Raw genomic sequence first — 22,678 nt, forward strand, 5'->3', positions numbered from 1 at the left:
AAAAACATTTTGAGCCTCAGATTCATGTATCTCACCAACTGGCTGGACTGTAAGTCAATACTCAGTGAGTTTGATGACAATGAAAAGAGAACTTGCTTGCAATTCCTTTTTATTCAAACTGTGTTTGTCAAACTGTGACTTAGTTAATGACAAGACCACATAATTAGAGCAGTCAATGCAGAATTTCCGGTTTTTCCAAGTGGTTCACAAACAACTAGTGCAACTGTAGACTCTGCAATACAAGTTCGGACGAATAAGTGAGTAGCTACCTGAAGGGATCCTTTGCTTGATGTAATACTACCTCTCACCAACGGGGGAGGAGTAGCCACAGAGCCAGTAGCCTGAACATTAAGGAAACAGCATTACAAAACATAATATTTTAGTACAAACATTACATCATATGTAAAACAGACATTTATAGCCCTTCTTCGCGAGTACCTAACTCAGGTCACCTTGGGATAACTCAGTTTTTAGGGTTTTCCATTAGGTGGTAGTACCTGGTACTCTTTTAGTACCTACTCAGGCAGGGTTCCAAGTGATCGAAGGCCATCCGAAAATGTGATGTCAACAGACTGCATGCCATCGATTGGCTAGTCAGTGGTGTCAGGCAATTACTGATGAATGTGTCTCCCTTCACAAAAATCAAAACCACCCTTTTCTAAACCTGGTATCGAGGTAAATGGCAAAAAAAAAAAAAAAAAAAAAAAAAAAAAAAAAAAAAAGTGTGGTCCCCAACAAAAAGCCATTCACTGAGCAGCCATATACCAGCCTCGATGTCCTTTTTTGTGGAGGACCTCACAGGACTTTCAGCCGCACTGTTATAACAACCCTATGCTCATTAGGTGGTAGATCATTGTAAAAGAAAATGACCGAAACACAATCGTGTAGGTACTAGTGGAAAAGGGCTATCAGAAGAATGGGACTTGTCTGATAAGAATTACTTGTACCTACTGGCTCATACAAAAATAACACAGATAAAACTACAAAAAAAAAAAGTTAAAGGTCTGGTTACCTTCTGTACTGTGCTCTCCTTTTGGATCTGGCTCTGTCGTAGTTTCTTCAGCAACACTAGTTTGGCCTCTTGGAGTCTTAGTTCCTCCTTGAGCTGTTTGATGATGCGCTCCCTTTCCTCAGGTGAACTCTTCTATAAAATGCCATAGAAGATAATAATGAGAAATCAATTATAAGGCTGGGAATTTCCACAACAGATTAACTGGGCCAACTCAACACATTAGATAACTGAAATAAAAGCACATAGAATGCGTCAACAAAAATTGCTGCATCTGTTTAAGTGATACATTTTTCTATCGTTTTTCGGACAAAGTTGGAAAATGGAGTTTTAAATCAGTAAACAGAAAGGAATCGTTACCGATGTATAAATTATTTTTTCCTACCATAAGTTTATCTGTGTCAGTCTTTGAGAAGCAGTGGCCATTCATGAGGGGACTAGATGGCTCATTGTCCGATAACACAATCACATCATCTGGCGAGGGCAGCTGTCGCTCTTTCTTAATGTCGCTGAGGAGAGAAATATTGAAAGATCATTTAATAAGAGGCCGCTTTGTATTATACTTTGATACACTTTAGTGTTAAAAAAAACAAAAACAAAACTGTAGTTACAATGTAGTTTTGTCTTTCACCCAGTAGATGGTAGTATTCAATTATAAGTTTACCTTCCTTGTTGTAGTGTGAATGTGTGCTAGGACACACAAGAAGGAAAGAAGCAAGAGATCAATAATGGAGTAATGGCGGCAGGGGAAGAAAGCAACAACCCATTATCTCTGAAGAAAGGTAAAATCGACAGTCCTGAACGCTCCCGTCCAACAGCAAGATTGCACCCAAACAACACAAAGGCCAAATTAAATGCACTTATTTTTTTGTTTTTAAATTGAAGAAAAGGCTGAAGACTTTTGATGAGATGTTAAGTAGCTTTTCCTGAGCACCAGGGAGAACAAAGGCGACTAGCGGAAAGCTTCATTTGCATGAGTCTGCAGAAGGGTGGAGATAAGAAGTTGGGGGTTGTTGTAATTTAACAGCTCATGGACCATGGCAGAAGAATAAATCTGCCTCTGTCACGGTGGGGAGCCTGTCAGGTACTAAAAGACTCAGTGGTAAGGAGAACTAAGGGAGGGTGGGCTGTGATATGACACTATGTGAGGGGCAGTGGTTAGTGCCATACTGTGGAGTTATGCATGTACACATGCAGTGTAGTTATGTAATTGTTCAATTGCTGTCAAGCTGGAGGCTTCAGGGCTTCAAGCGCAGACCCAGTTTGCCACTCAGACAAGGCCTCACCCCTCCCCTAACTCTGTGGCGAGGCCTGTGGCCTAGCCAGATCGGCACAGCCTGGGCCTCAGCTCTCCCCTCCCTCCCAGCTGCCGACATCAGAGTCACAAGCTGAGCAGAGCGGCGGTCTGCTGGAGACACTGGAGAGGGTGACAGTGAGGGGGAGGGGAATATACATGGCCAGGAGCCAACCTATTGTGTACACTCTCTCTTACTCTGTTACTTCTTCACATACCCCTCCCCCATCCTTACTTACTTCTTCATCTTTTATACTCCAACTCACTGACTCAGACCTTCACATTTTTCTCTTCCTTTTGTTCACTTCTGTCTCCAGACACGTTTCTGTGCCATCTACTCCTCCTTCACGGCAGCTGCCCTGACAACAACCCTCAGCAGATATTGCACGCTCAGTTCAATAAGGCAAGCAATAACCATGTTGTTTATGGGACAATCATTTCCTTAGACTACGCAATCACAACACAAATCCCAACAAACACTTGGTGTCATTAAAAAAAAAAAAAAAAAAAAAAAAAAAAAAAGGGGGGGGGGGGGGGGGGGGAGAAAATTCAGCTACTGCCGAGAACACGAACCCTCCTAAAAGAGTACTTTCCTGACAGGATTCATTAAAATCTGGTTTGAAAAAACAACAAAAAAACATGAGATAACCTGCAAGTTTTAGAAAATGCTATTCCAAGAAAGATTACCCTCCCTAAGCACAGCCAAGGTTTTTCTCCCCATAGGTTTACTTGTCTTTTTATACAACATGTTTAAAAACAGCACAACACATAACTAGGCACTAGAGGAGAGGTGGGAGCTTCATCCTCTCAAACAAAAGCTTAATGGCAACCCAGCTCCTTGACTGACTTAGTCGCTCTGCCAAATGACACAGAGCACCAACCACTGCAAGCTAGTAACTATTGAGAACAGCTTACACAAGCGTCACAACACACACCAACTTGGTTATGTAATGTCCAGGGTTTCTGCAATGCTCGGCTTCCCCAATCGTAGATTCACACTGAACCTACTGTAGGACTGCTGAATCAGTCATGAGGTGCAGTGGAATTCTCATTCAGAACGCAATGCAATACTGCCAAGTGCCATTTCAGACTACGCACGACTCTCGTAAGGTAACAAAATTCCATGGCTAATTACAATAGCAAATAGAACAACGTGCGCAAATATTGGCATATAGTTATAATGTACACGAAGCATTAACATGCATGCAAATTACTTGAGTAATGCCTTACCTTAGGGCAGAGGTCGACAACCTGCCCTTGCGAGGCATGGGTTAGAATTAGAGTTAACTGTGAAAATTTATATGCATTAATTTATCCTCTCCCAATTACTGCCATCCACCCATCACTCACATGTGCTGCTCTTTTTTTTCTCCAATTGTTTGGTAGGAGATGCTAAAATGTCTCTTTTGATGTCAAAGGCTGCCGATGCCTGCTTTAGGGACAAACTTGTGAAACTGCAAAGTTGAACACACCAAGCAAAAACTTGGTCGAAAGGTCTGCAAAAGCTATAAGGCTATAAAGTAAAGTTATAAAAATTCTGGTTACTGTCGAAGCCTGCTTCTGTATTAAAAAAATACTAAAAAATGAAACAAAACAAAAAAAACCCAACCAAGACTAGTTGGTATGGTATGAAAATGACAAAAAAAAAAAAAAAAATGCTATAAAAGCACCCTAAAGATGTGGATGGTCATCAATGGGGGGGGGGGGGGGGGGGGGGGGGGGGGGGGGGGGGGAGAAAAAAAAACAAAAAAAAAAAAAACAAAAAAAACACAAAACCCAAGCTTCCGCCCAAAACAGAAGTCTCTATGAGCTGCTAAAATTTGGCTTCACATGTCCTTGCTAAGTAAAACACTGAATAAGAATGGTGTTAATGGAAGGACGGCGCAAAGGAAGTCTATGCTCTCCAAAAATACTACATTGTTATAAGTCTCAAGTTAACTTCAAAAGGCAATGATGTGACTGGATCAACAAGGGCATGGCACACCAAAACCAGTAACTTGTTTTGACTATTAAAAATGTGAAAGGATCAAAGGTTGAGGCTGAACTGCTACTTCTGGGCCTGGATGCCCTTCAGTTCTTTAGGGAACAATGAATTCAACTGAATCAAGAAAGTTTAGCATATTTCAGGGGAGCATTTAATGATGTGAAGCTTAAGAAAGGAGCTGGATGATGGTCATGATAAGAAAACCAGTGTTTTTGAACTGTCCAAGTTAAGAGTTCCAACACCGACCTAAAGACTACACTAGGTTGTGGATGTGGTCAGCTGACAGATGCCCTGAACAAGTGGTGCTGAAGGAGCTTGAAAAACGCATGTGTAGCCAGTTCATTATAGTGTATCATGTGAATGAGTCTGCAGATCTCGATTATTTGACGATATTTATTTAACAATAACAATGTATTGAATAATGACTTTAAAGATTGTCAAAAAAGAATATAAAATAGTGTGCAAATACTGATAACAGTGCAAATGTTTGCAATATAAAAAATAAATGAAAAATGTAAACATCTATGTTTAGTGAACTTTGCAGTGTTGCTCTGTGGTGCAGCTACAACACTGTAGCAAAGTTTACACACTATGTCTACTTGATCCATGTCTGACTCCGCGAACCCATAATGTTTCCACACCACTGAAGTTTTTTTTACCTCTCTTTTCAACCAATGGCAGTCACTCTCCTCTCCAAATAACTTCTGCTTAGCTTTCCGAGCTTCCCTCGGGTCCTCTTAATCAGCGGTCCCCAACCCCCGGGTGAGTCGTTTGGTACCGGGCTGCGAGAGTTGAGGCTCAGGTGTGAAATGTATAGTTTTCAGGGTTTTTATCGGTTTTCAGTGTTATTTTGTTATCGTTTACTCGGTTTTCCTTGGTCTTTTCACGTGTGTTATGAATAAATCTTTTTCGGTACCGGTACTAGTTTTATTTTGTTGTATTTATCCGCAACACCTTAAAGGCCGGTCCATGAAAATATTGTCGGGCATAAACCGGTCCGTGGCGCAAAAAAGGTTGGGGACCGCTGCTCTTAATTGTTGTGACACGTGTTCGAAATGCAGAAAGGTGCGCTTGATTTGCCACACGGAGCAGCGCGAGAGTAAAGCACGAGGGAGGGGCTAATAATCGGCTCAGTCATTTTTAATGATCATTGAAAGCCCAGATCGTAGTTGTGATTAAAATTCGATTAATCGAGCAGCCCTATCAGAAGCTCACTAAATTTAAGAGCGCCCTTGATTTTTCCAGCCTGCACTGTGAGTGATGACTCAGTGTTTTCAATAAAGATTATTTTTTTCAAACTCTAGTCAAGTTTTGTTTCTCAATAGTTGTGACGTAGATGAGGATCAGACCATATTTTATGAGTAATCGATTCAGAAATCCTGGTCATTTCAAAGGGTTCATAACTTATTTTTTCTTCCAACTGAATACGTGCACACTTCCAAGATGTCCAGCTCAGTTCAGTTACTATATTTTTCTCTGGCGAAGAAAGATGTGGTTTGCATTCCATTTCAGTAATAGTTTTACAAAGCTTGCCAAGACACACCAAGTCCTCTATATAGTACAACAATAAAATCATCATTATGCGGCGAGTATGCACACAAACGCATGCTGAGAGTTAAACGGGGGCCAAAGGTGACGCCTGTGTGTCGTTATGATGCACCACAGACAGAGCCAACAAACTTTCAGCATAATCACAACCCTGTTCCACTTTAACTGCCATCAGATCAGTGTGTGTATTTATCGCTCTACCAAACACGCATCACATGACATCAGGCATTTCTCTGAGTAGTCATGTGACACACCCACTACCCCTCCTGGCCCCTCCTTCCTCCAACTGCTCCTTCCAACGTGGAAACCATGGCAACGGCCAGTTAGAACCAGTTTGTGACACATAGCCTTCATTTTGTGTGAAGTGTGAGGCAGAGTTCAGGTGCTGCTGTGGGAGAAAATGGAGCCCAGGCCTCAGGAGCCTCAAAGTTTTCAAAATGGGGGCAGGCTGCCGACAACCACACAGCGACTTCCTGTATGACTCCTGTCAGACCACTTGCTGGTGCAAAGAAACGAGAAACTCCAATCGACACGTCTCAGCACAAAACCCTTGCGTTGTGCATGAAGGCATGAACTTCAGGGCCTACAATACATAAATAACTCTTGAGAAGTTTTCAAACAATCTTGCACACAAAAAATGTGGATGAGTACTCCAACTCAACTGTCCTTTTAACCCATTTGATGATTGAGTAATAGTTAAACATAATCAAATGGAAACAGAAAGAATTTTGCATTTTGATGATTAGGGTCTATTTTATGAAAGTGCAAATACGTGAAAATTGTTTTCTTTGGAGACAGCTGGCTGACTATGCAAAACTCAAGACCCAGTGTACACGCAAGTCATAAACACTTACCGATACCAGTGGGCGATAATCATTGAGTCAAATCAGTTTTGCGCTGACTAAAATGTTCAGCATTAACGTAATAAAGTTAAAAAACATTAAAATTTAACTGTCATTACAGATTAGTTCATTTTCAGTTTAGAAAGACGAATATAAATCACACCTGTTATGAGTTAAATTGAAGCTAAACATCTGTATTGCTCCATTTTAAATACTTCACTTTTTAAATCACAAACTTAATGTCTGCAACAGCACAATGTGAACTAAACAGGAGTACATTCCCTGTAGCCAACAAACTCTGAGCCCCTACATTAGCACTGTTAATATTACTTCTTTTCTGAGCTTTTTACTTTTCTCACCTTTTGGATGTGCTCATGTCAACAGGCTCATCTCCAGTTTGCACCTCCACCTTAATGGTCGCTTTCACTTCACCAGCCTTCAGGATGCTAGCTGCTACCTTAGCAGCCTGCTCACTCTTGAGCTTGACACTCTCGGTTCCAGATCCCACAAGGGCCAGAGGGGTCCCAGCTGCATCGCTCTTCTCCAGTTTAACACGTTTACTGTCCATGTCCCCCAGGGACCCAGCAAGAGCTGCATGGTCCCTCTCTAGAGCCCGCTTCTGGCTGCGTGTTTGACGCACTGCGTCCTCTGACATGGCTGCTCTCACCCTGGAGAGAAAGACATAAAGGAAAATGTTACAAAATAAAGTTAACTATATTTAAGGAAAAAAAAAAAGATTTGGTTGTGGAAAAAAAATGTTGTCATCAAACAGATTAAGGTGCACTCTTACTGTAAGGCTAAGGTTCACAGATTTGGGGGCAAGCCCCAGCAGACTGGTGAGGAATATTAAGCAAATCTAAGCTGAATAATTGTGGGTTTTAAAACAAAATTATTTCGCCATTGAAACAAACAAATTTGCCAATGCTACTGTGCACAGTTGACTTAAATCCAACATGATCTTGCCCCAATGCTGAATGCGGCCTGGATGTTTTTTTTCCCTCATGCAAGAAAATGTTTGAGAACGACTAAACGTCATCTGTGGAGGTTCTCAGTCATCTAAGTCATAGTAGTTTAAAGTGCTTCAGTTGAGGGCAGCTGTGAGGAAAGCTTTTAAAATAAATAAATAAATAAAATAAAAAGGCAAAATGTCTTCAAAAACCTAAAAGTTCAGTTGCCTTCGACTCGAGCACTCCAACCTCTATTCTAGGGTATTTTCTATAGTTCAGCATTACTACGAGAATTAGAGAAACTGGTTTCCCCACACTATTTTAAAGTAAATATTTTGTATGATTTGCCAATAGCACATAACACACTGTATCAGCAAGGCTGCTTAATCCTACTACATACATTTTTGACTCAAGCCTTCTTGTGGGCCACCTTCATAATTTTCCTAATAATCCACAAAACAAAGTAATATTTTATTCCTGTTTTAATCTCTATTCCCAGAGACCAGTGAATAAGATGCACTTGAGCACTCTATCAAGTGGGGGCTGATTGTTCAAATGTGCTAATTCAAACCTGATTTTGGAATTTGAGACAAAGAAATGGTAGTATGCATCTCAAAGTAAACTACTGGTCAAGATCTCAAGATACCTAAGCTGGGCAAAACTAGATAGCAGTCTGTGTGTCAACTTGTCAACAGTGCTGACATATATGGTCTTGGAAGCACCCTTTGTCTTAAAGCAAAAGAATGAGAGAAGAGTGGGGGAGGTAGTTTAATCGAATAATCTAACATGAACTCAAATTAAAAGTCAGGGTAGGATGCCAATCAAGTTTAAACAAGTTACATTTGTTTGAAGATTTTAAGCAATAAATCACATTTTATTCCACTCACTCCTATACCATGAAATATAAGCAAGAAATGTGTCAATATAAGTTGTAGAAGTATGCTATAAAAGAATACACCTTTAAATGGATTTTTTAGTCTATAAAATGTACAGTTTAAAATGATAACAATGTAATAGTAATATCTAATACAGGCATCTCCTTTCCTACTGCCAGTGACCCAGATGCTGACCTTAATCTCATTCAGTACAGTTGCAGCAGACGATAAGAGACCCACTTAGGTTTCTGAGAAAAAGCCATTACACAGCAGAAAAATAATACCAACACTGTGCAACGCTGACACCAACCACACCAATGTAGGCCACATATTCATTAAGCACTTTGTGCTTATAAACATTTTCTCTCATGTATCCAAAGTTTCAAATATGACAGACTGACCAAAATCATGAAAATGCCTATTGCATATCTAATGACACGCTTAGACTAACCACTAACTGTATCCCAGGATTGTTTGAAAGACAAAAAATGTTCGAATTTATAAACCAGACTAAAACTCGTTTATGCTTGACAAGAGATGAAGGTTTAATCTCAAGACAAGACAGTAGAATAAAGCAAGGGAGATGGTTGGCTATAAGCACATCCTGCACAGGAAACAAGGCAGTAGACGAGGAGAAGAAAATGCTTGAGCCGCAATGCTTTGGGGCTCATCAGCTGATGATGAGCTAATGAGCAAACATGGTTCACTTATGTGTCAGTTAAGAAGAAAAAAACTAAATAGTTAAAATTTAGTACCTTAATGTCTTAAGCCAACAGAGAAGGAGGAAAAAAATTGACCTGTCATTGCAAAATGATATTATTCCAACAACTACTGAAAAAGCAGTACTTAAAATTAAATATCTTTTGATTTGTCCCAGTGAACACCCATGGTCATCCGCTGTCACTGTATGTTACACAATCAGAGCATACGTCACCTACATTCCATTGTTTAGTCTGGATCTAAATGCTCTCTTATCAAACTAGGGCTAATGGGATCTGTGGTTATTTTAGAACTGGTACTCAATCCCTTTTAACGTTCAGAACTATTTATACTAGTTCTACATTTTTAAGGTATAAACAGTTAGGCTGTCCAGTTCTTTGGGTTCTTTAACCATGCTGGCTCACTCACAGGATGATCACACCCCAAATTAATTCTCACACATTTATTGAATCACATTTGTTTATTAAGTGACTATACATTATACTAACACTCAGCATAAAAGTTAACTGGGTGCATTTATATTTAACCACAGGGCATCTTATTTGTTAGTCACACATGTCAGCAAAATGTCATAATTTGTATTGTAACAAAGTCTTGTGTCTCCATGTAAACTCAAATATTAACTTGTTCCCAGCTTATGAGATGTGCACTGTGATATGTTTGTTGATAAACACTGATATTCCAATGACAGGAAAAACCTATAAACTTATAATATAATATCTGATTGCTTAGCTGATATTTGACCAATAAATGAGAATCTTATCATTTAATGGTTGTCTTATCTGCTGAAAGAATTTGGTTGTTGTCCTCTACCCATATTGGACCATTTAATAACAAAACCACAGTTACAACTGAATCGCTATGTACAGTAGGACTGTGCCACATATCATCTGTGACAATGCCAGTGTAATTTATTTTTTTTTAATTTTAAAAAACACAAAAAAGGTCATATCGCAATATCACTGGTATAGCATGCACTCGCCATGCACTCAAATCAAATCAAATCACTTTTATTGTCACATCACATGTGCAGGCACACTGGCACAGCACATGCGAGTGAAATTCTTGTGTGCGAGCCCCACAAGCAACAGAGATGTGCAAACACAACAACACAAACGAGTAAAATACAAGAATGGCCAACCTGAAACTAATAAATATATGTACAATATATAGTGTATGCATTTCTGGATGTGTATACTAAATATTTTCCTCCACTCCCTAGCGCACACAATGACAAGACAAGCCTGGGCATGTCTAAGGGAGCCACAAGAGCAATGGCTGAGTGTCAGCCTCCTAAAACAATTAACAACTTCAGTAAAGGACGACTTCAACAACCTTTGCGAAATATGCAAGAAAACTGCTCCTGCTAAAGGTGAAAACAGCAAATTTGTTTTGCCATCAAATACAAATGGGCTAGAAAAGAGGAGATGTTGGCAGCTGGCAATGTTCAACCCAAATGTAAACAAACAACTCTACCACGCGTTGCTGGAGCACTCACTAGCTACACTCCATATAACAGGAAGAGCTAACGGTGAATGGAAATTACCGACATGGTTATGTGGTGGAAAAGCAGCAATTTACGCAAATGACTAAAACACTTGATCCAAGATACAAAATCCCAGTCAGAAAATACTTTTCAGTTTAAGTGAGAATATAATGGAGCTTTACTTTACTGTTAAACTAAAGTGTTCAACAGTTATTTTGTGCTTTTCCTTAAAATTTAGAGGGAATACACTACTTTGGGTCACTACTATTGCACTCTATGACCCCTTTTCCATTAGTATCTACTCTGATCGACTCGCCACGGTTTTCAAGTGGGTCATGGTACCTGGTACTAAAATAGTACCTGCTTGACTGGGGTTCCAAAGCGATCTCAGCAGGTACTAAAATGTGACGTCCTCCATGCCACCGACTGACTGATACAGTGGCGTCACGAAAATCAAAACTGACATTTTTGAAACCCAGCAACAAGGGAAATGGCTACAAAAAAACAATGCTGTGGTCTCAGAGTATGACAAAAAGCCGCAGACTGAGCTGTGGGTATATTATCGCTTCGATGTCCACCTTTGTAGCATTTGTGTCGCATACCAGTTACGTCAAAGAACACGCGACCACGCTGCTTTAACGAAGACCACGCAAATTGAGTGGTACTTAACTGTAATGGAAAATCAGTCGATCAGAGGCGAGTAATGGCTGCTGCTGCTGGGACCTTCCAGTAGATTCACACTTCAAATTAACAAGTGATTTATCAATGACAGCAGCGCAAGGATGGAAAATGCACTTCATGGTGCCTGCAAGCATCAATGCCCACCCGATATCATCAGAAATGTAAAATGTAAACACATTTTCTTGAAATACTTGTGATATAATTACGACAGTATATCACATTCCCCCAATGTACATTATTTGTAACACAGTAGCGCCTTATTTTATTTATCTGGGGCATTACTTCGACACAACTTCACTTGCATGACTGATCTTTTTTTTTTTAGTTAAATCTCTGCGACCTGACACATCACTCTAATGAGGCAAATAGACCCAAGCTACAGGAGCAAAATGCTGCATGCTGCCTACCAGAGCCACTCACCCTAGATATGGAGGTTTAGGGTTTGTTTTTTTTCTTGTGAGTTTTTGAACTGTTATCTGTATTACTTAAGTAATATCACATTATATTGCATAGATATTCTTCCTAACCATGCCATTGCTTGTAATTCACTAATAATATTTTATATATTTTTTCCCTACTACATGCTACATTGTTAGGACAAAAGGAAAAATAAAGTACCGTATTTCCCGGACTACAAAGCGCACCTGAATATTAGCCGCACAAGCTAAAATCAGGGGAAAATCCTGTTTTGTACATACATTAGCCGCACCTGACTAAAAGCCGCAGGTGTTTCAATGTTGACTTATCATATGTAAGAGAATATGCACAAAGGGAATTGTCAGGAAAGAGACGGCTGTTTGGAGACACACCCCTTTTATTAATATTTTGAAAAACAAGTTATGGGTACATATTTGCACATGTAGTACATAACAGTAACCTACAGCACACCAGAAAAATAGATTCGGACTACCTTTTAGGCTCAGGTGCAGTGACACAGCTTTAACAAGAAGAAAAGTCAGTCATTCACCATCTTTCTCTTCTTCCTGCGCTCTAAAACCACCAAAGTCCTCTTCTCCAATGTCGGAAACGAACAGGCTCAGGATGGCTTCGTCATCCACTCTCCGCTTCTCTCCTTCGTTGTCACTTTCAAAACCAAAGAAATCCTCGTTGTCAGTGTCAGAGTCGAACACCCTCAGAAGGGCCGTGGCGGTGTCCTCCTCTCCATCATGCAGCAGTCCAGCCCTTCAAAATCCGTTGGTGATCGTGGATGTTTTCGCACTTTTCCACGCTGTCAGAATCCACCGGTGGAGTTGAGCATAACTTGCTTTTCGCAAGTTTATCGCCGCTCGTCATCCACGCCTCCCGCTGAATGCGTAGCGCTACTTTGAAGTTTGTTTTTCGCGCTACTTCGTACGGCACTACGTTGCCTGGCGGACGGACATGTGACTAACATACCACTCTTGAACCCCGATCCTTCCGCCAGGCAACGTAGTGCCGTACAACAGCGGAACAAACAAAACAAATCGTCTTACGATATCACAAAAATCATGGAAAATCCATAGAAAAGCCGCACCTGACTAAAAGCCGCAGGGTTCAAAGCTTGTGCAAAAAGTAGCGGCTTATAGTCCGACAATTACGGTAACAAAGGGGAATTCCACAAAAGACACTATAATGTAGACAAACATCTCTTTATGAATATTCCAGCTGTAAAACATAACACTTAAAGAACTGCACTGTGAGGTGGAAATATGAAACTGCTTTTCAGCAATTTCTACAAAACACTTTTCCCCAAGACTGCAGTTTGTTCCAACAATTCATCTCTGTAAATTTGGCTCAAATTTAATTTTAAGACAAAGGCATCCCTGACTCTTTGCAAGACGTTGAGCTGAGATGTTGGCAAAAAGTACGCCAAAAAAAAAATATTAAAAACAAAATAAAAATACATACAGTGCAGTTAAAAATTCAGGTTTGTTTGCATACGTCTGCACTCTCCTCTGGTACGCAGCAAAGACAGATGTGCCCTGCCGTACCACCACAGGACACAAAGGCCATTTATCTGCCAGAGATGACAGCTTGCGTGTGGGTGTATACATACCACACACAGCGCTTCAGAAATCACAGTTTAAGCAGTAAGGATGTGAAAATGGTAGTCGCACCTTGCTCGCACTTTAACAGTGGTGGTGAACCATGTAACATAGAAAATGACTATATTCCTTTGGGACAGTGCAGTCACATCTCAACATCACTAAGATGGATGCGTCTCCTTGTTTCCCCAACTAGAGACACATGGCTACCTTTGTCCCAGAAGACATGGACAGCATCATGAATCGAATACTTAATGTAATGATGTACTGCTGCTAAGCAACACGGGGGGGGGGGGCAAAAACAATGGTTCTACATGCACATGTGATGTGTATACACTTGAGGCTAACTGGTAGTAATTTATATTCACTGTTGTATCAAACCCCATTATTCATGCTTAGTCTTAAGCAACACACTTCACCTGCACTATCCACAACCATTTCTATAGCATATGATTCAGAGGAGCATCAAGCAAATACCAGGTGTTACTGAGCAGGTAGGATCTGAGCTGCATCACCTCTTCACTACCACCGAGGCCTGGAAAAAGTCCATCTATACCAGTGACAGTCAAAAGGGCTGAAAGGCAGAAAATAAACACTAATAAATCAAATTAGGATTGTAATAAGATGCATCCAAGAGCTTCACTTATAACACAATATGACAGACTATCTGAAGAGTCGGATTATGCTGGATATTAGTGTGTGGAATGAGCAATTGCAATTAACTGCCCCCCCAAAAAAAAAAAAAAAAATCTTTGATCAATTAACCATTAGCACCTTAGTGCACATTTCATGTTCCCACAGCTCCATGTATCACTTACGTAAAATCAACTGAAACTAACAATACAGTCCTACAAACAGGTCTGACTTGCCAGTCAGCAAAACCATTGGGAGATGGCTGAAGGAAACCAGTACCACAAGTCCCATTACCTGGGACTGCATAACCAAGACTATCAGTTAATAATAATAATAATAATAATAAATTGCATTTATATAGCGCTTTTCGGGACCCCTCAAAGCGCTTTACAATACCACTATTCATTCACTCTCACATTCACACAGTTCTGCATCCATGTCCAAAATGATTGATCAAAATGCTGCAAGTATGCCGACCACTGTTACTATATATAGTTTGTCATTCCCACTTTTAGCAGAAATTATTTTGCATATTTAGCAAAGCATTTTTAGAAACAAATTATTATGATTTCATTAAATCATATTCAGAATGTAAGAAGGGGCTCTCACTCTCGGACATACCTGGACTTGTTTCATTCTTGTGCATTCTATTACTGATATTGTCATATGACACCTATATATGACGTAAAACTTTAAACCAGTATTATCTGCCAAAACGGTATTGCAAAGTCTTCGTCTGAGCTCCGATTGCAGAAATTTTAAATGGCAACCAATTATGCTTTTAGGTTAGTAAAATATTTGCTGCCAAAGAAGAACACATTCACCCAACAAGATTAAAAACAGTGCACTTTGTTAAGAATGCACTATCCACATGTCTTAGCCACAGACCATAAATAAAGGATGTACAACACCCATTTACTTGTAGCCTACAAGTCTTGATATTCAGACATTCACCATGGTTGGTTGCCAGTTAGACCTAACTGCCAACTACAAAGTAGGGCTGGGCCATATTATACCGTTCACGGTAATACCGGTATAATGTTAGGCAACGATAGGAAAATGAAATATCGCGATAGAATGGGAGTAAAACGCGCATGCGCAGTGCCTTTGTTTTCAAACGCACATGGCCGATTGTTGAGTGAAACAGATGAACCAGAATTGGTTTGTAAAAATGGTGCAACTTCCGTGATGTGGAACTGGTTTGGTGTTTGTCCGTCAGATACACGACAAAGCACATTTTTTTTGCAGAACATGCAAGCGGCCGTTGTTATTGTCATATTTGTCGGACTAAGATGCTCTTAAATCTGGGAGTAATCTGGGTCCTAAACTCCGTATGCTTCAGGTCAAACAACACTGCAGCGTCACTTAGAGTTAAAAACTGTCTAAATTCTTTCATCTTTAATAAAACGATCAGCATTGCTGCTTTACCAGGTGTAACTATAAAGTTTAACTTCCAGGCATCCATGAAAACAAAAGTTATTACATTTAACGGAGTTAGAAGTTAGCAGGAAGCTAGCGGAAGTTAGCTCGCTAGTTTCGCTAGTTACCTAAGCATGATATTGCATGTTCTGACTGAGAGATTTCTGAAAAAAATCAAACGTACAGCTCTGCTATCACTTCCAACATAAATGAAGACAGGAAACTAAACAGCAGTGACGTTTGTAGGGTTACTGAAGTTGGGCTAGCTAGTATATAATGATGTGCTACGTGATCGCTAGCGACACAGCTATGTTAGCATAACATAAACAGTGAAGCTGGAGGACGAACACTAACACTTTTCCACTTATAAAAGTTAACGTGAAGGTTCTTCATGGTTAGAGACAAATGCAATCGCATGGCAGGATGCTGTAAACGGACCAAACTTCAGTCAGGAGAACAACTGAGATAATCCATCCACAATACGAGGTTAGTCATTAATATACTGCAACAACATGGGAATAGAGCCGCTGCCAGAGAATTCAACATTAATGAATCAATGGTACAGAAGTGGAGGAAGCAAGAAGAATGAGTTTAATAAAGTTTGATTTATCTGACTGCTTTGTTTCGCTTAATGTGCCTTATAATCCCGTGCACCTTACGGTCCGAAAAATGCATACTGCACACTGCAGTTTAATGTTGCAAAGCACCTCTTTTTAACTTCAGTGGATATTATATATGGTTATGCTCAGGATATGTCAGCCCATTTCTACTGGAAATGCCTTTTGGTTAAACTTTCAGCAAGGAATTTGCATTTGCACTGTTACATTTTTATAAAGCTTTAATGTACATAAAAACCAGCTTCTTGTTTAAGTGAAAATAAATGGAAGGTTGTCTTTTTGCGCTAGTAATGTTGTGGAGTTGTATTTTGTCTCGCATCAATTATATCGTCGGTTATATCGTTATCGCAAATTTTCAAATATATATCGTGATAAATATTTTTGGCCATATCGCCCTGCTCTACTACAAAGTAACACATATGTGGGCACGGCTAGACCACAGGGGGTCCATTTCATATTTCAAACATTAAGATCTAAACAAACAAAACAACCCCCCCCCCAAAAAAAAACAAAAAAAACAAAACCAACAACACATTTTTAAGAAATTACAGGCTAAATACAATGGACAATTACTTAACTACTCATTTAATATGGATATTGACCCAGCACTTTACAATTAATGCATTCATGCTGGTGTAAACAACATCATGAGGATTCATCTCTTTTATATTAAAAGGGCACAACCAACAAAAAAACCCAAAATGACAAGAAGATGAGGAAGAGGTTAGATGAGCACCAGCTAGTGATTAGTTATCTGTGTCTGTTTTTCTCAGGAGACTGTAGAGGATGAGTGGATGCATGTCTCTCTCATTTCCCCCAGAATAATAAGGCCTGAGGGCAAAGTAGATTTTGGACTGAAACAAAAACAACGCAAGTGAGTGAGACCGGATATCTCCGATTCTCACACAATTTGAATTATAAAACAAATTAAAATTTTTGTGCCAAAGCGTTTGCTTCTCAAATGCCACCAAAAGGGCTTGAGTAAATAAATACATTTAATACATGCACAATTCTGCACAAGTGCCGTGTAGGCTAACAAACCTGCTATCTGGGCATGTAGTGCGGAGGGATAAAATACAGTTGCGTAAAAGCAATGGAAATCTTGTGACCTGGACTGACACATCACGTTTTATTCTCAGTCGGAGCTTCTATTGTGCCCAGCAGTTCACAGGGACAGATCAATGGCAAAGACTCATGCCCTCAGGTAGCATGCTAGCCTCTCATCTCCAGCACTGTAATGATCTCTCCCACTGGGAATGGACTCAGCCAAGCAACACATTAACAGCCATTTAAAAAAACTGGGGCTTTTCAATTGTGTCCTTAGGGTTCAGTACAAGGGGAAACAACAATTATACTCTCCAATAAAAGCAATACGACTATAGATTATTACTGTGCAATAAAAGCCAATCAGTAACTGTTTCATATGTAGCTAATGAGCCCTGGCCTTTGTAATATTAAACTTAAACTGCCAGTTACCATACTGTGAGATATGACCAAGTGATGATCTTAAATTAAAGCAATTACTTACTAAATGCCATCATAAAAACTTTATTTTAAAAAAAAAATTAACGAAGTAAACATATTTTCAAAAATGGCACCTCCCTTTTCCTTTAGGATCTATATAATCTTTGGAATAACAACAACAACAACAACAACAACAACAACAACAGATGAGGCTACCTATGCTAATCTGTGCACCAGGCTAGGAGTGGGGGCAGGGACCCAGCTGAGGTGGTGCCATGGTTGGGGGAGGGAGAAGGGTGCAGACCGCGTGTGGTTAGCTGAGCCATAATCTCACTGTACCCAAGTGAAAAATACTCTTCCTTGTCTTCTCTCTCTCTCTCTCTCTCACACACACGTACACTCTTCGTCCTTCCCTCTACCCTTCCCTTTCTCACTCACACACACTCTCCTCAGTTCTTCTGTTATAGGCTCGCCAGCCCGTAAGTGTGTGTATGCCCCTACTGGTTGTGTCCTGCACGCCAAGGGTTAAGCCCCTGCCATTTTAACGCCACTGACAGATCAGACCATTAGGGTGTTACCTAACAAAATGGAAGCCTTTAACCCTGAATCTGCCAGACTGCTTCTGAGTGAGAGTGTGTGTGTGTGTGTGTGTGTGTGCGTGTGCGTGTGTGTGCAAGTGAGAACCAGAGCCACACAGAGCCCTGTGTGTCTCCACCTGGATTCTCCCTCAGCAACATGACGACAAGGACAACAACGGTAAGTCCAGGTAAAGGAAAACAGACTTCTGTACATGATCTCTCTCACACACAGACACAGAATGGCTGTTCGTATGAGGAAGACACACTTTTTCATGTATTCTCATCAAGACCGCTAAGAAATAAGAAGTGCACATATTCTCACTGCCCACATCTCATCTGGATTTTGATAAGAAAACACAGACAGAATGTGCAATTAAATAAAAATAAATAAAGAGCAATCATTTCACACAATTAACAGAAAATTAACAGAGCCTCAAGCAACAACAACGTCGAAATCATGAAAGTCTAAGAAACACTAACATCTCAGTTAATGCTTAAGCAGTCTTCTCAAACTCCTAATCACAAAATTACTGGATACATTTTCAACCATTAATGTTTACTTTCTATAATAAAAAGGAATCACTAAATGTTTTCAAAACTCCTAGACAGGGATAATCTCCAATTTCAGCCAAATTGCTTCCAAATGGTTACTCCATAATCCTGTAAAACCAGAAGCACATACCCACATACAGAAGGAGGGCCAGGACACACGCAGACTGCTATCAGATTACATTTCTCAGAAATGAATGGTAGCAGGAAGTGCCCAGAGTACAGGGGGGAAAGAGCTTAAAGGGTGCTCAAAAAAATAAATAAAAAATACAGTGTCCCAAAATCCACAACGTGAGTGCAACATCTGTGCACAATGTTGAAGAACAACCAGGTAAATTACATTTGGGTTTTTGAGTAGCTATACTTCTGAGTTAGAAAAGCAAATCATCAGGTTTCATAAGATCTTGATTAGGTGGGGTTCAAACAACAGGAAACCACAGAAAATAAAACATTTTGAAGTATAGCTGAGAAATCAAAATGTCAGTAGGCACATTCAGGCTGCACTTCAGACATGAAAGAAAACTCATCTGAAGCAAAGATTTGCACAGGCATAGTGCACGGCAGTTACAGATTTGGTTATGTGAATGACTAGAGCAGCATCGAAAAAGAAAAACTGAAGTCTTACACAAAACACAATCACCACACTAACCTTCTCATTCATATGTCATGCATGGAGGAAAACTATTGTTTATTAGTCTTTGGAATGAAAGAGTAATTAATGGAAATGAAAATGCTATATGAATGGATATGATAGCTGATATGCCAGAACTTGTTAGCCTTGTTGATTGAATGATATAAATAAAAGGAGAAGTTCAAAAACAAGAATATGGCACCCATATCCTGTCTCTTTTTCCTGATATTCCAGAGTAACTTGTTTAGTACATGGAAATCTAAAACTAAACCAGTACAACAAGGATTTTCTACCTTTGGAATAACAACCATCACCCTAGGGCTGTGCGATATGACCAAAATCTCATATCCCGATATAAGACATTATCGTCCCGATAACGATATAAATCACAAAAATTTAACATTTTCTGTAAATTCTGTGAATCTTGGGCAGCTCGACGTTTCCAGCTGGCCGTAGTGTACCTGGAGTCAAGTGTTTTAACCGATGCATGAAACGATACATTTTTAGACATAAGTTGTAACAGCCGCTGTTTTCTTTGTGAGTATTTATTACACGGCGTGCTGCAGGGAAAAGCCTGTTCTAATGTTTGAGTCTAAGGTTTATTTTTTAAGCACCTGACAGGCCTTTTTTGCTTCTCATCCGTAAATACTCTGCATACTCTTTCACGTGACTCCGTTTATTTTGAAAAGTCTCAACAGGATCTTGAGCTTATTTGTGAAAGGTTTATGTAGGAAATAAACAAGCGGACACGCGATGGTTTTACCATCGTTGTTGCAAACGACAACACATAAAAACAGGCGCTTGTCCGCCTGTAGTGTGGTTTCTCTTATTAGATATAAGAGAAAGACCATCAAAACAATGAAAAAAATATTGCCATAAACAGTTTATTTTACGACACCACGAAACAAACGATAGCGTAAAATGAAACGATAGACGTTTCTATATTGTCATCCGATCTCTCTCTCTCTCATTCATATATATATATATATATATATATATATATATATATATATATATATATATATATATATATATATATATATATATATATATATATATATATATATATATATATATATATATATATATAAAAAAAAAAAAACACCCAGCACGCCCCTGCGGGCGGTTTATCCTTCAAGCTCGGGTCCTCTACCAGAGGCCTGGGAGCTTGAGGGTCCTGCGCAGTATCTTAGCTGTTCCCAGGACTGCACTCTTCTGGACAGAGATCTCCGATGTTGTTCCCGGGATCTGCTGGAGCCACTCGCCTAGCTTGGGAGTCACCGCACCTAGTGCTCCGATTACCACGGGGACCACCGTTACCTTCACCCTCCACATCCTCTCGAGCTCTTCTCTGAGCCCTTGGTATTTCTCCAGCTTCTCGTGTTCCTTCTTCGATACCCAACATCCACAATGACGGCGAAACAACTAGTATATATATATATATATATATATATATACATATATACATATATATACATATATACATATACATATATATATATATATATATATATATATATATATACACACACTGACCGAGTGCTCAGTGAATACCTCAGGCAGCAGAAACCCAAGAAAGAGGAGGGAGACGAGGAACCATCATGGAAGGACAGGCCCCTGCACGGTATGTACCACCGGCAGATAGAGGAGGTGGCTGATATCCAGAAATCCTACCAGTGGCTGGACAAAGCTGGACTGAAAGACAGCACAGAGGCACTAATCATGGCAGCACAAGAACAAGCTCTGAGTACAAGATCCATAGAGGCTGGGGTCTATCACACCAGGCAAGACCCCAGGTGCAGGCTGTGTAAAGATGCCCCAGAGACAATCCAGCACATAACAGCAGGGTGCAAGATGCTAGCAGGCAAGGCATACATGGAACGCCATAACCAAGTGGCCGGCATAGTGTACAGGAACATCTGTGCCGAGTATAACCTAGAAGTCCCGAGGTCAAAATGGGAGATGCCCCCAAGGGTGGTGGAGAATGACCGAGCTAAGATCCTGTGGGACTTCCAGATACAGACGGACAAAATGGTGGTGGCTAACCAACCGGACATAGTGGTGGTAGACAAACAGAAGAAGACGGCCGTAGTGATCGATGTAGCGGTTCCGAATGACAGCAATATCAGGAAGAAGGAACACGAGAAGCTGGAGAAATACCAAGGGCTCAGAGAAGAGCTCGAGAGGATGTGGAGGGTGAAGGTAACGGTGGTCCCCGTGGTAATCGGAGCACTAGGTGCGGTGACTCCCAAGCTAGGCGAGTGGCTCCAGCAGATCCCGGGAATAACATCGGAGATCTCTGTCCAGAAGAGCGCAGTCCTGGGAACAGCTAAGATACTGCGCAGGACCCTCAAGCTCCCAGGCCTCTGGTAGAGGACCCGAGCTTGAAGGATAAACCGCCCGCAGGGGCGTGCTGGGTGTTGTGTTTTTCCAACAACGCCCTGTTTTCGTCTCTTGCCCACCGATGCCTTCTTGTTCCAGTTGCCCCCCCACCGAGCTAGGCGAGTGGCTCCAGCAGATCCCCGGGAATAACATCGGAGATCTCTGTCCAGAAGAGCGCAGCACTGGGAACAGCTAAGATACTGCGCAGGACCCTCCTTATATCAAACAGCCCTACATCATCCAGCATCTAATTGATGGTGAAGTTTTAATTGAAGAAAAAAAAAAAAAAAAAAAAAAAAAAAAGGATATAAACCACATTCACACATGAACTCCCAATTTCGTTTCGAAGAATCACTCCATGACAATGAAGTCTCAAAGTAGCACACAACAACAGATTGTCCACTTTACACTAGTCCTCAATACTGGAAATAGATGAGGGTGGTGCAAGGGCAAAGGGTGACCACTTGCTAGTTGTGAATTCAACCAGCCCATTATTATGGTGATGTGATTATTCTCACATCACCATGAATTGGTGTAGTTGGACTTTAAACTGTCTTTAATTTGCCATCTCGTACAATGTCCAGTCCGGCTGCATAAGACATTTGTGTTCACCTATGCACTTCTTTGGTAATCAGGAAATGTTCAGAATTACAGAGCATTTTTGAAAACAGCTTTCAAGACATTCAGTCAGTTTATGTGTAGCTCTGTAATGGTCAATGGTCACTAACTAGTTGTCATTCTGCAAAATATGTTTTTGCCCCCCCACCGATATCATTCGGTTAGCATACGTCTTTGACCCTGCTTACAGTGTGTGGAAGAGGGATTCAAATTCAAAATCTTTCCCGAGTTGACCCTTTCAAAATTACAGCATCAACACACCCAGAATCCACAATAGGTGTGGCGTTAAGCATGTCTGTTTGACTTTTTAAACCACACCCAGTATCTCGTCACTCTTTAGTTGGCCCCACATATTTGGTCAGATTCTTCTTTACTTG

At 40.4% G+C, this 22,678-nt stretch overlaps 1 protein-coding gene across 3 annotated transcripts in view; it reads right to left on the reverse strand.

Annotated features, from left to right (window-relative positions):
- Window positions 1-22,678, reverse strand: part of gatad2ab (GATA zinc finger domain containing 2Ab) — a 37,196-nt gene that overhangs the window by 4,662 nt on the left and 9,856 nt on the right. For 2 of the 3 annotated variants that reach the window (XM_085398186.1, XM_085398188.1), the window contains exons 2-5: window positions 7,037-7,345; window positions 1,395-1,518; window positions 1,013-1,144; window positions 270-341 (exon numbers count right to left, since the gene is read on the reverse strand). In XM_085398186.1, the coding sequence (XP_085254312.1) occupies window positions 270-341; window positions 1,013-1,144; window positions 1,395-1,518; window positions 7,037-7,332 (624 nt within the window). In that variant the 5' untranslated portion in view covers window positions 7,333-7,345. Of the gene's footprint in view, window positions 1-269; window positions 342-1,012; window positions 1,145-1,394; window positions 1,519-7,036; window positions 7,346-13,887; window positions 13,907-22,678 lie in introns of those variants that run through there. The other variant, XM_085398185.1, reaches the window with a different exon arrangement.

The sequence above is a fragment of the Rhamphochromis longiceps genome, linkage group LG23 (assembly GCF_057381845.1).
Source record: "Rhamphochromis longiceps isolate RC_006_pf linkage group LG23, R_longiceps_female_GT1.1, whole genome shotgun sequence".
NCBI classification, from domain to species: domain Eukaryota; kingdom Metazoa; phylum Chordata; class Actinopteri; order Cichliformes; family Cichlidae; genus Rhamphochromis; species Rhamphochromis longiceps.